The 11,741-nt window shown below is 55.8% G+C and overlaps 1 protein-coding gene and 1 long non-coding RNA gene across 3 annotated transcripts; one reads left to right on the top strand and one right to left on the bottom strand.

Moving 5' to 3' along the window:
* Window positions 1-370: 370 nt before the first annotated feature.
* PPP1R14A (protein phosphatase 1 regulatory inhibitor subunit 14A) lies at window positions 371-8,247 on the bottom strand. Of its 2 annotated transcripts, XM_028741774.2 has the most exons (4): window positions 7,966-8,239; window positions 2,765-2,845; window positions 1,860-1,892; window positions 371-812 (listed from the first exon to the last, which is right to left on the bottom strand). In XM_028741774.2, the coding sequence occupies exons 1-4, from the start codon at window positions 8,185-8,187 to the stop codon at window positions 669-671; spliced, it is 480 nt and encodes a 159-aa protein (XP_028597607.2). In that variant the 5' UTR covers window positions 8,188-8,239; the 3' UTR covers window positions 371-668. The 2 variants fall into 2 exon arrangements, with proteins under 2 accessions (XP_028597607.2, XP_028597608.2); XM_028741775.2 differs by lacking the exon at window positions 1,860-1,892 and having other exon boundaries at window positions 7,966-8,247.
* Window positions 8,248-8,249: 2 nt separating this feature from the next.
* On the top strand, window positions 8,250-9,450 carry LOC114603048 (uncharacterized). Its single transcript, XR_003708042.2, has 2 exons — window positions 8,250-8,569; window positions 9,223-9,450. It is a non-coding gene; the product is annotated as an uncharacterized LOC114603048 (long non-coding RNA).
* The last annotated feature ends 2,291 nt before the right edge of the window (window positions 9,451-11,741 follow it).

Raw genomic sequence — 11,741 nt, forward strand, 5'->3', positions numbered from 1 at the left:
GCAGCAGGAGCCGTCCTCAGAGCCCAGCCACGCTGGCATCATTTCTGAGCTGGAGAGGAGCCCCAGAGAGTGGGGCAGGGATGGACTCTGGTTCACGAGAAGCAGAGCTGGAGGCCGGAGCCCCAAAAGAGGCTTCTGGGCACGTGGGGGGGGGGGCAGCAGGATCCAAAGCAGCAATTCCTGCATTGCAGGGGGCTGGACTAGATGGCCCAGGGGGTCCCTTCCAACTTCATGATTCCCTGGTGGCTTTGGGGGGGGGCACAGGCTGCCTATCCCTGCAGCCGATCTCAGCAGCAGGTGTGCGACAGGTAGCCCCTCCCCAGAAGAAAGCCCACCCCCGCAGCCGAGGCAGCAGCTGACCTGTGAGCCGTTGGAGACAGAGTGCTTTATTACAGGATACAGGGAAAGCAGACAAGACTGTACAATGGGGAGGGGGTTCAGAGATGCTGCTGGGGGGCGCAGGGGTGCAGCAGCTAAGGGGCTGGGGGACGTCCCTGCAGCCAGATGCAACTGGGGGGAGATGCGCCTCATCCAGACACCATTGGGACCCTGGCTTGCTGCTGCCGCCACTGGCAGCCTGACCTCTATATTGCCCCCCCCCCCCCGTCCTCCCCCAGGAGTCCACCCCTGAGGCTTTCGGCAAAGCCTTCCGCAAGACCAGGCGGCTCTCACACTCGCTCCTCCGGGCTCCCAGGGCCCTGATCCGCGCTCTCCCGGCTGCCGTCGCCGCCTGCACTGTCAGGGCTGGTTCGGCGGAGGACGTGCTCTGTCCGGAGGCCCCTCAGCTTCCCCAGCAGCTCCTGGATGAAGTCCTGCGACAGGGAGGGAGGGAGGAAGGAAGGAAGGGGTGAGTCCTGCCTCTCTCCGGCCGGTGGGGAGAGAGGGTCAGAGGCCAGGGGGGGCCCACAGCCGGGTCACAGCGGCCAGCAAGGGAGGGGGGAAGCATTCCCAAGGAGAGCCAGATCCATCTGCTCCAGCATCCTCTTCTCAAAGGGACCAAATATCCGTCTACCTGAAACACAGAGCCTAGGACTTGCCGATCAGAAGGTTGGCAGTTCGAATCCCCGTGACGGGGTGAGCTCCCGTTGCTCGGTCCCTGCTCCTGCCCACCTGGCAGTTTGAAAGCACGTCAAAGTGCAAGTAGATAAATAGGTACTGCTCCAGCGGGAAGGTAAACGGTGTTTCCATGCGCTGCTCTGGTTCGCCAGAAGTGGCTTGGTCATGCTGGCCACATGACCTAGAAGGTGTACGCTGGCTCCCTTGGCCAGTAAAGCGAGATGAGCGCCACAACCCCAGAGTCGGCCACGACTGGACCTAATGGTCAGGGGTCCCTTTACCTTTAGGAGTCCAGGTAGACTGCCTCTGGAGCTGGAGGTTCCATAAGGACATCAGAAGAGCCTGGCTGTGGTCAAAGGGGCCCCACCCTCTCCAGCGTCCTCTTTCACAGTGCCCCCCCCCCGGAAACTGCTCCCCAGCTCCCTGCCTTGAGAGCAGCCAGGCTGGCTAGCCCTGGGGGGAGGGGCTCCGTGCTTCTCAGCAGAAGGGATCCAGTGGGGGAGGCAGGGGATGCTCTTAGGAGTGACCAGCTGGGATTGGAACGCCTGGAATCCCGGGAGGATCCAGCAGGCATCCCAGCAGCCACCGGGAGGGAGGGGGGAGGGGGGAGGCTGTGTGGTGTATCTGGGTGGGGAGGGCTTTGCGCCAGCGATGGGAGCTGCATCCCCTCCTCCTCCTGCTGGGAGAAGAGTCATCCGGCAGGTGCTCAGGGGGGGGGGGCAGAGCGGCTAATTCCCCTCCCCCCTCCCCTGCAGGGTAAAAGCCAGAGGGGTCCCTGGGGGTCAAAGAGCAAAGGCACCCACCTCTGTGTCCTTGTGGCAGGACTCCAAGATGCTCTGCAAAGAGAGGAGAATGAGGAAGGGCTGGGGGAGCCCGCCTTGCATCTCAGCCCCCTCCTCGGACCCTGGAATTTGGGGAGGGGGCAGCAGCAGAATCCCACTTCTCTTCGCTCCTGGTGCAGCCTTGGACCCCACCCCCCAGAAGCCTCCCTCCTGCCCAGGCCCCCTGGCCCCTCGGCCTGCTGCAAACTCATCTCCCCTTGGATAAAGTTGGGGTGCCCTTCCGCTTTAAGCTCTTTTGGTTTCGATTTATTACTATTTATTACTATTTCCAGCTGGTGCGGCAACATGGCAGGCGTGCTTATCAATTGCACCACTGGCCTTTACCCCGCGGATCCCTGGTTATTGCACCCAGGCCAGAAGCAGAACTCGCTTGCTCACAAATGCACAGAGGCTGGAAATCTTATCATCAGGAGCGCTGGATCCTGCCCACCGGCCTTGGGAGAGGACTGTAAATAAGCCGCCTTATACAGAGTCAGACTACTGCTCCATCTAGCTCAATACTGTCTGCACTGGCTGGCAGCACCTCCCGCCCAGCCCCACCTGGAAACGCCAGGGATCGGACCTGCAGCCTTGTGTCCTTCCACACTACACGATGTCTCTTTCAGGAATCTCACCCAGAGGGGTTCCCTGCACAAAGCTCCCTCCCTCCAAATTTGGGGCACAGGAACATGGAGTGAGAGCGCTGCTCCACCCAGCGCAGTCTCCAGGCTGACTTGGGAAAGGCTCTGCAGGGTTTTGGACACAGGGCTGTTTCCCTGCCCTACCGGAAGATGCTGCCAGGCTAGGATGGGTAACCCCTTGCAAGCCACGCAGCTGCCCTGGCACTGAGATACCCCCCCCCAACGGCAGCAACCCCCTGCGCCAACCTGCAGCTTCTTGGCCCGCTCCTCGTCTGCGGCCATCTCCAGCAGATCGTCAATGTTCACCTCGTCTGGCATCTCTGCTTCCTGCAAGGAAAGCCAGGGGGTTGAGTTGGGTCTCTGCGGGACCAAGGAAGCGCCCCAAACCTCAGGAAAAGGATCTTGTGCCCAAGCAAGGCCTCACCAGGGACCAGCCCCTTTAGAGGACTCTGGAATAGGGGGGCCAGCCGCCACAAACAGGCTAGCTAGGAGATCCTAAGAACAGAAGATGGGCCAAAGACCCATGGGGTCCAGCAGCCTGCTCTCACAGTGGCCAGCCCAATGCCCTCATGGGAAACTCATAAGCGAGACCCGGGTGCAAGAGCAGCTCTCTCCCCTCCAGTGGTTTCCAGCGGATTCAGAAGCATCGCTGACCAGACAGGCAGAGCGTAGCTATTAGCCAGAGAGCCCTCCCTGTATGCTCTGCAAAGAGCAGAGGCCGGCAGCTCCGTCCCAGAAGCAACAGCCTTCGTCTCCATCGCAGTTGGCCCCTCTCCCCCTCCCAAATGCCCCCTCTGCCACCCTCCTTCCTGAGTCTGCCCCTGCCGCTTGATGGAGGTAGAAACTGTCTCTCATGCCTTGTTACGCTGCCGTTTCTACGGGGATCTACACTCAGTATTCATCACAAAAATCTCAAAATGGGTCCGAACTTCAATGTCTAAAACTCCTGGCAGAGGAGAAGGATCTGGAGATCACGCTAAGGGTGGCCAAATTCTGTGCAACTGCCATAAAACTTAGGGAACAAGTGGTACTACCAAAATGATTAAGGTTTTAAATGATAATTTTAGGTTATATTTTAGTGATCAAGATTTTATATATATTAAACTGCTGCTATATCTGAATTGGGAGTGCCTGATCACCTCATCTGTCTGCTGAGAAATCTCTATGTGGGACAAGAAGCTACAGTTAGAACTGGATATGGAACAACTGATTGGTTCAAAATTGGGAAAGGAGTACGGCAAGGCTGTATATTGTCTCCCTGCTTATTTAACTTATATGCAGAATTTATCATGCGAAAGGCTGGGCTGGATGAATCCCTAGCCGGAATTAAGATTGCCGGAAGAAAGATCAACAACCTCAGATATGCAGATGACACAACCTTGATGGCAGAAAGTGAGGAGGAATTAAAGAACCTTTTATTGAGGGTGAAAGAGGAGAGCACAAAATATGGTCTGAAGCTCAACATCAAAAAAACGAAGATCATGGCCACTGGTCCCATCACCTCCTGGCAAATAGAAGGGGAAGAAATGGAGGCAGTGAGAGATTTTACTTTCTTGGGCTCCATGATCACTGCAGATGGTGACAGCAGCCACAAAATTAAAAGACGCCTGCTCCTTGGGAGAAGGGCAAATGACAGGCCTAGACAGCATCTTGAGAAGTAGAGACGTCACCTTGCCAACAAAGGTCCGTATAGTTAAAGCCATGGTTTTCCCAGTAGTGATGTATGGAAGTGAGAGCTGGACCATTAAGAAGGCTGATCGCCGAAGAATTGATGCTTTTGAATTATGGTGCTGGAGGAGACTCTTGAGAGTCCCCTGGACTGCAAGAAGATCAAACGCATCCATTCTGAAGGAAATCAGCCCTGAGTGCTCACTGGAAGGACAGATCCTGAAGCTGAGGCTCCAAGACTTTGGCCACCTCATGAGAAGAGAAGACTCCCTGGAAAAGACCCTGATGTTGGGAAAGATGGAGGGCACAAGGAGAAGGGGACGACAGAGGACGAGATGGTGGGACAGTGTTCTCGAAGCTACAAACATGAGTCTGGCCAGACTGCGGGAGGCGGCGGAAGACAGGAGGGCCTGGCGTGCTCTGGTACATGGGGTCACGAAGAGTCGGACGCGACTAAATGACTAAAGAACAACAACAACAATATCTGAATTGTCTCTGTTGTACCCAATTGCAATTGGACTTTGTGTTTTATGATTTTCCTGATATTGTAAGTGACCCGGAACTGGTCTGTGACCGTAATAATAAAATTCATTCATTCACCATCCTTCCTGCAAAGACTTGGCTGGTGGTGCCACTCCCAAACTCCCTCTAGAAGGAGGGAGCTGCTGCCCCTCTGCCTTCCTCCAGCCCTGGGCTGCTAAGAGGGGTCTTGCAGAGGGGGCTGCGGAAGGCAGAAGAGGCCGGGCCACGCTCCGCTTGTGCCTTGGCCCCCAGCAGCACCCAGCCCTGTCGCCCACGGAGGAGTGGGCCAGCTTTTATTTGCTTTCATTATCTTCGTTTTGCTGCCTGAAAGGGTCAAAACCCTTCTGGGGTGGCTTGCAAAGTGGAACCTGGCTATGCACACACACACACACACACACACACACATACCAAACATTAAAATATCCCTGAAAAATAAAAGGGCAAGATCAGTTAAAGGCAGGCGACTCCCTCCAGGCCTTTCCCAGACCTGTTTGTCAAGGCGGGAGCCTATTCCGTAAGGATCGGGCATCCCGTAGGGATCAGGCCCTGCCGGGAAAGGCCGCCTCCTTCCTCCTCTGCCGGCCAACCGGACAGACCTGCACTGCAGGGCCTCCTGATCGGAGGCCTGAGCTGTGGACACGCCTGCAGACAGTCCTGGAACCCAGCCCAGCCCATCGGGGCCCCAAAGGGAGACCAGCAGCGCTTCCCACTGGGCTCAGCCAGGGCAGCCCATTTCTTGCCCCAGTAGCTGCAGCCTCCCAGGGCGTCCTGACCTGAGCAAAGGGGTTCAGGGGGAGGTCTGCAGGCAAGGGGGGGGCAAAGGCTGCTGTGTCCCCCCCCCCCCTGCTGTGCGGCTGCAGAATTCGCCAGCCAGCTGAGTCCTGCTCCGCTCGCTGCAACTCCCCTGGGATGCGCCAAGCCAGCCGGGCTGGAAACTTTCCTTTCATGGCAGGGTTGCGGGCGCCTCTTTTATAGATGGGTCTGGCTCCTCTCTGCCCCCCGCCCCCTCCCCACCTCGCTCCCTCCCAGGCCTCAGGCTGCAGGAATGCATTCTCTTCCTCTCTAAAAGCCACTCTTTCGTGGGACCAGCTGAGGTCTGCCCCCCCCCGCAAGCCACCCCAAAGCAGCCCCTTCCTGGGGGGGGGGGCAGGAGGAGGAGATGCTCACCGACAAACCGCCCTGTGGGCTTGGGATGAAGGGCAGGATATTAATTCAATTAATAAAGGCAAAGTCAATAGGTCCAGGTCGCCTCCAAGAGCAGCACAGAAATTAATTATTATTGTAGCTCTTATTAATAATCACAGGGGCAGCATCCTTGCGAACTTCCAGGGGGGTCTGGGAAGGGACCCGAGTTCTGATTCTGCCTTTCATTGCTCTGCAATATTGGGAGACAGAAGCCACACTGGCGGGGGGGGGGCACCAAGAGCAGGCAGGGGGGCCCTCCAAGAGGAGCTGGACTGAGGAGGCAGCAGGGGAGGGAGAGGGGATGGGCAAACAAGACCAGCCCCATGGCGGGTGGGCAGAGGCCTGTGCATGTGGGGCTGGGGGGTGCAATGTGGGATCCGCAGGAGAAGAAAGGCCTGGGTGAAAGAAGGGCCACCAAGGAAGGAAGGAAGGATCCAGACTCTCCAGCCAAATCAGAGCAGAAAAGGATTCCCATTAGGAGACAGTGCAGAGAGAGACAGTGTGGCATAGTGGTTGGAGTCGGACCTGGGAGACCAGGGTTCAAAGCCCCACTCAGCCATTAAGTTCACTGGGTGACTTGGGGGACAAATCACGGCATCTCTCAGCCTAGCCTGCCTCACAGGGTTGTTGCAGGGACACATCCTGTGCCCTTTTAAAATGTGTTTTTCCGGGGGGGGGGATTGGGTTGTTGTTTTTATTTTTATTATGTATTTTGTGGTTTTATAGCTTGATTTTATTCTGCGAACCGCCCTGAGACCCCTGGGTATAGGGCGGTTTATTATTATTATTATTATTAATAATAATAATAATAATACAGTAATAAATGGGGAGAACCACGTGCCCCACTTTGAGCTCCTTGGAGAAAAAGGTGGGAAATAAATGCAAGGAATAAATAAACAACGCAGGCCAGCTTCTTCCTTCACCAGAATCATCAGGCCGGCTGCCCCATCTTGCTGGGACTGGGCCAGGCTCTCTGGTCCCCCCAGTCCTGCCTGGCGCCTTGGCAGTTCCCTGCCCCTGAGCCGAGACCCTCTCCCCCCCATTTCACATCCTGGCACCATATGTCTTGGGCAGTGCCTTAATCCTGCCCGAGGGCAAGTAATCAAGAAAGATCGAGAAAGGGATTTGGCGAGATTAATGGGGATTCGGAAAGTCACACAGAAATATTGGGGTGGCAGGAGAAGAAAATGGAAGGGGGTAAAGGGCGGAGAAAAGGCTGCAGCCCCCCGGGGGGGCCGGGAGGGAGAAGGGGCTGCAGCAGCCGACCTGTTCCAGCTTCAGGGATGCCACACAGCCGGGCGATGGCATCTGGGGCAAGAGATGAGCAGGCCTGGCTGGATCACAGATCCCTAGCACAGGAAGAGAAAGGATCACAGACCTGTAGTGCGAAAAGGGACCCCAGAGACATCTGCTCCCACCCCGGGCCATGCAGGAATCTTTTGCCCAAAGGGGGGCTCAAACCCAGGAGCTGCTGCCCCAGCAAGGACCAGGAAAGTGGGGGCAAGCAGCTCCATCCTGAGGCTTCCTGGAAACAGCGACTTCCCTCCTGGTGACCTACAAAGAGCCCACGCAGTGGCTGGGAGTTCCGCAGGCTAAATGAGCCCTGCTTCTTCCGTAAGAGGATTCCGCTGCCGCTCTCGTGTTGCCCAAGGTCCCTTCTCGGCAGCTTCTGAGCGGGGAGCATCTCTTTGGCCCGACCCTAAAGCCTTCTTCCGTGCGTGAGCCTCCTTTGGAAGCAGCGGGTTGGGCTCGATGCCCCCTGGAGTTCCCTTCCAGCTCCACGCTCCTCGGCTGCTAAGCCCACACGCCGCGCCATGCAGCCGGGCCCCTCGCTCTCCAGGGAGAGACCCCCGCCTCCAGCCCCTCACCAGATGCGCCTCTTGCCCCCAGATGGCAGCCCGGATCCTGCCGCTCCTTCCCCCGCTGTCGAGGCGGCGCCTGCAGGGGGAGCGGCGGGGCAGCATCAGCCGCCGCGCCGGAGGAACCCGCGGAGTCTCCCCCAGAGGCTTCCGACGGGGCGGGCGGGCGGGCGTCCCTCCGGCCCTCGCTTCCCCTCCCTCCGGCCCGCTCACCTGTCCCCGGTAGAGCTCCTCCAGGCGGCCGTCGATCCACTTCTCGGTGTCGAGGCGCCGCTGCAGCTCCCGCCGGTCGTACTTGACGGTGACCCTCGCCTGGCGCCGCTGGATACCCGGGCTGGGCGTCCTCTCGGCCGCGCGCCCGCCCCCCGGAGACAGCCCGGCCGGGCGCGCCGGCGAAGCCCGTCCCAGGCGCCGCCCCACCCGGTTCGCAGCCATCGCTCGCGCCGCCGCCGCTGCCCGACGGGGCGCCCGCCGCCCCACCGCGCCTTATAGCGGGCGAGGCGGGGCGGGGCGGAGGGCGGCGGGGCGCCCCGCCCCACGGCGGGCCCGGACGGGGCGGGCGGCCCCCCAGCGCCACCTCCCGGCCGGCCCCGTCCAGGCCAGGCTGCGCGCCGCCAGGGAGACCCGAAGGCTCAGCGTCCCGTTGCGCGGGGAAGTCTCCAGCCAGATGCCTCGGAGAGGCTGCCCTCTTGGCAGGTAGGCTGCCCCGGACATGGAGGCTCCATGCACCGCCCCCCCCAATATATCTCTTTCCTCCACGCACTTGTCTTTTAAGGCTGCCCATCATCTCATGGCGAGGGATTCCTCAGGAGGGAAGGTGCGTAAAAGACTTTTTGGCCCCTTCTGAACCGGGAGCCGGGAGGTTGGGGTGCTGGGCACCCAGCCCTTGGGAAGGGGGTGGGGGGAGAAGGCGGGGTTGGGCCAGAGGGCAGAGGATGATTTGGGGATGGGGGAGTGGGAAGGCGGTGAGACCACTCTAGGGGATGTGAGGGGGGTCTTGAGCGGGGGTCTCCGTGCTTTGCCCATACCCACAATTGCTCACAGTTCTGCCCTGTGGGAAGAGAAAGAGCGGGGAGGGGGAGCAGCCTGGGAGGTGGGGGCCTCCTCCGGGAGAGGCGTGGGTCTCCCCGACCCACTTCTGAACCAGACAGCTGGGCAGGAAGGAAGGGAGAAGGGAGGAAGGGAGACGCGCAGCTCCTCTGCCTGTTCTCGTCCTTCTTGCCAACGTGACGCCCACGGGCTGCAGAGGGAAGCGGGGGGGGGGGGGGAGATGGGGCTCCTCAGCCGGGGAAGGGAGAGCTGTTACTAAATTTCGGGGTGCACAAATAGCAGACACACGGCCCACAGAAAACCAACCCTTCACCCTTCAGATTTTGGGAAATATTCCCTAAGAAAACTACCCTTTTAGCACACAGAACAATCCCAAACAAGCCATCTTGGCTCTCTTCGTGACTCCAAATATTTCCTTAGAGCCCATTTAGGAGAAGGAAATAAAACTCGCATCCTAAACCTCGGCTGCCTTGTGGGATTTACCAGCAGAAGAAAAGGCTAAGGAATAAAACCTGCACACATCTGGAGTGGAGTCCCTGAGACGCTTGGATGGCACCTCGCACTGCGACTAATCTTATTATTATTTATAATATTTTTATTGAATTTTCAATTTTACATTTCCAAATAAACATTTTACAAACTTTGAAATATCCAGTGACGTCCTTTCTTCTCTTTCTGTGGTTCATTTTACATATCATACATCCCTGATTATTTTACTATAACTATTCAAATCATTTTTCCACTTTTACATCCATCAGAAATGATTTACTCTGTTGATGCTGCCAGTGTTTTGAGCTGCATAGGTATTTCCCATATATTCAATAAACGTTTTCCAATCTTCTTTAAACCTATGTTCTTCTTGCTCTCTTATTCTATGTGTTAAATCTGCAAATTGTGCATATTCTGTCACTTTAAGTTGCCAACACTTTTTAGCTAGGACCTCCCTCACTTTCCATTTTTGGGCTAACAAAACATGGGCCACAGCTGTTGCATACATAAATAACCTTTTCCTGACACCTAGGAATTTCAGTCTGGGTTATCCCCAACAAAAATAACTCTGGGGTTTTTTTTGGGGGGGGGGTGGTTAAGTAATTTTAAACTTTTTCCCCAATTCATTATAAATCATTTCCCAATACACTTTTAGCTTTTTACACTTCCACCACATGTGGAAGAATGTTCCCTCCGCTTCTTTACATTTCCAACACAGATCTGATTCTGTGTTATAAATCTTAGCCAATCTACTCGGAGTTAAACACCATCTATGAATCATTTTCAAATAATTCTCTTTCAATGAATAACATGCTGTACATAGAATAGAATCATAGAGTTGGAATAGACAACAAGGGTCATCGAGTCCAACCCCCTGCCAAGCAGGAAACATTTCAGGTCGCTTTTCCGGAGTTTTTCCCAGAGGTTAAGATCTATATTGTGGGCGGTTGCAGGATGGTGGATCGGGAGGAGGCGCTGGGGGAGTTCATGACTGGGGCTGAGGAGGCGTAAGCGCGCTTCTTCCTGTGGGAATGTTCGGGAGATGAATATATTGTTTATTAATATCCTTCCTAATTTGTGCTAAAGGGTTAAACCACAGAGCCTAGGACTTGCCGATCAGAAGGTTGGCGGTTCAAATCCCCGTGACGGGGTGAGCTCCCGTTGCTCGGTCCCTGCTCCTGCCCACCTAGCAGTTCGAAAGAATGTCAAAGTGCAAGTAGATGAATAGGTACCGCTCCGGCGGGAAGGTAAACGGCATTTCCGTGCGCTGCTCTGGTTTTGCCAGAAGCGGCTTAGTCATGCTGGCCACATGACCTGGAAGCTGTACGCCGGCTCCCTCGGCCAGTAAAGCGAGATGAGCGCCGCAACCCCAGAGTCGGCCATGACTGGACCTAATGGTCAGGGGTCCCTTTACCTTTAACTTGTGCTAGCAAGTTCCTTAACTTAGCAGAGTTATACATTCCCCTTTTAAACGCAGAGTGGATAGCTGGTTGCAGGCTTGTATAAGCCTCTCACTATTAGGTCTCTTATATAAGTTCCCTTATATCCCTCTTAAAAGAATAAACATGCCACAATCTTGTGTAAAGTACCGTATTTTTCTCTCTATTACACGCAGATTTTTTCTCCTAAAAAGGAAGGGGAAATGTCTGTGCGTGTTATTGAGCGAATGTGGGGGGGGGGGTCCCTGGAGCCGATTAGGGGAGCGCAGGAACAAAAATCAGCAAAAATCAAATCGTGCGTTGTGTCAGAGAGGGAAACCTGAAAAGAGGAAGTGGTTGCTTTCCTGCATTCTGCCTCAGGGTCATACTGCCCACCCTCCTCTGTTTCCTTGCTGTGTTTGCTCAAACGGAACAAAGAGCAGGGAAAGCCCCTCCCCTCCAGGCAAGCAGAGGGGAAAGCAGAGGTCTTTCCTTCTAATTCCTCTCCGTGCTCCTCGCAGGCAGCCAGAAAACATGCAGGAGAGAGAGAGCTGGCTTCGGTTTGGGGAAACTTTTGCCTTTCTTTCCTCCTTCCCGTTAAATCCCTCTCCTGCATTCTTAGCCAGCTGCTTCTCTGCACACCGCTCTCGTGCTCCTTGTCCCTTCTGTGTTTTTCCTTCCCTCCCCACTTAAAATGTAGTTAAAAAGCATGGATCCACATGGATCCTATGGATCTTTGGATTGGGCCACCCCAAATTCACCATCAGATCACATAGCATGTCCATGGCTAGAGCCTGCCCCCCAAAAATCACGCACCCACTGTTGCCTGGGGCTGCAATGGTGCAAAAATGTGGTTAAAAAGCATGGATCCACATAGATCCTCAGGATCTTTGCATTGAGCTACCCCAAATTCACCATCAGATCACATGTCTGTGGCCACAGCATGAAGCACAAAAATGATACATCCACTGTTTCATTCAGAATTTTTTTCCTTGTTTTCCTCCTCTAAAAACGATGTGCGTGTTATGGTCA

Source organism: Podarcis muralis, chromosome 7 (genome assembly GCF_964188315.1).
Source record: "Podarcis muralis chromosome 7, rPodMur119.hap1.1, whole genome shotgun sequence".
In the NCBI taxonomy this organism is placed as follows: domain Eukaryota; kingdom Metazoa; phylum Chordata; class Lepidosauria; order Squamata; family Lacertidae; genus Podarcis; species Podarcis muralis.

Coding starts and splice junctions, on each gene's coding strand:
- PPP1R14A (XM_028741774.2), bottom strand. CDS start 8,187: ATGGCTGCGAACCGGGTGGGGCGGCGCCTGGGACGGGCTTCGCCGGCG. Junction 2,846..7,965: donor AGGAGCTCTACCGGGGACAG/GTGAGCGGGCCG, acceptor CTTTCCTTGCAG/GAAGCAGAGATGCCAGACGA. Junction 1,893..2,764: donor AGCGGGCCAAGAAGCTGCAG/GTTGGCGCAGGG, acceptor CTCTCTTTGCAG/AGCATCTTGGAGTCCTGCCA.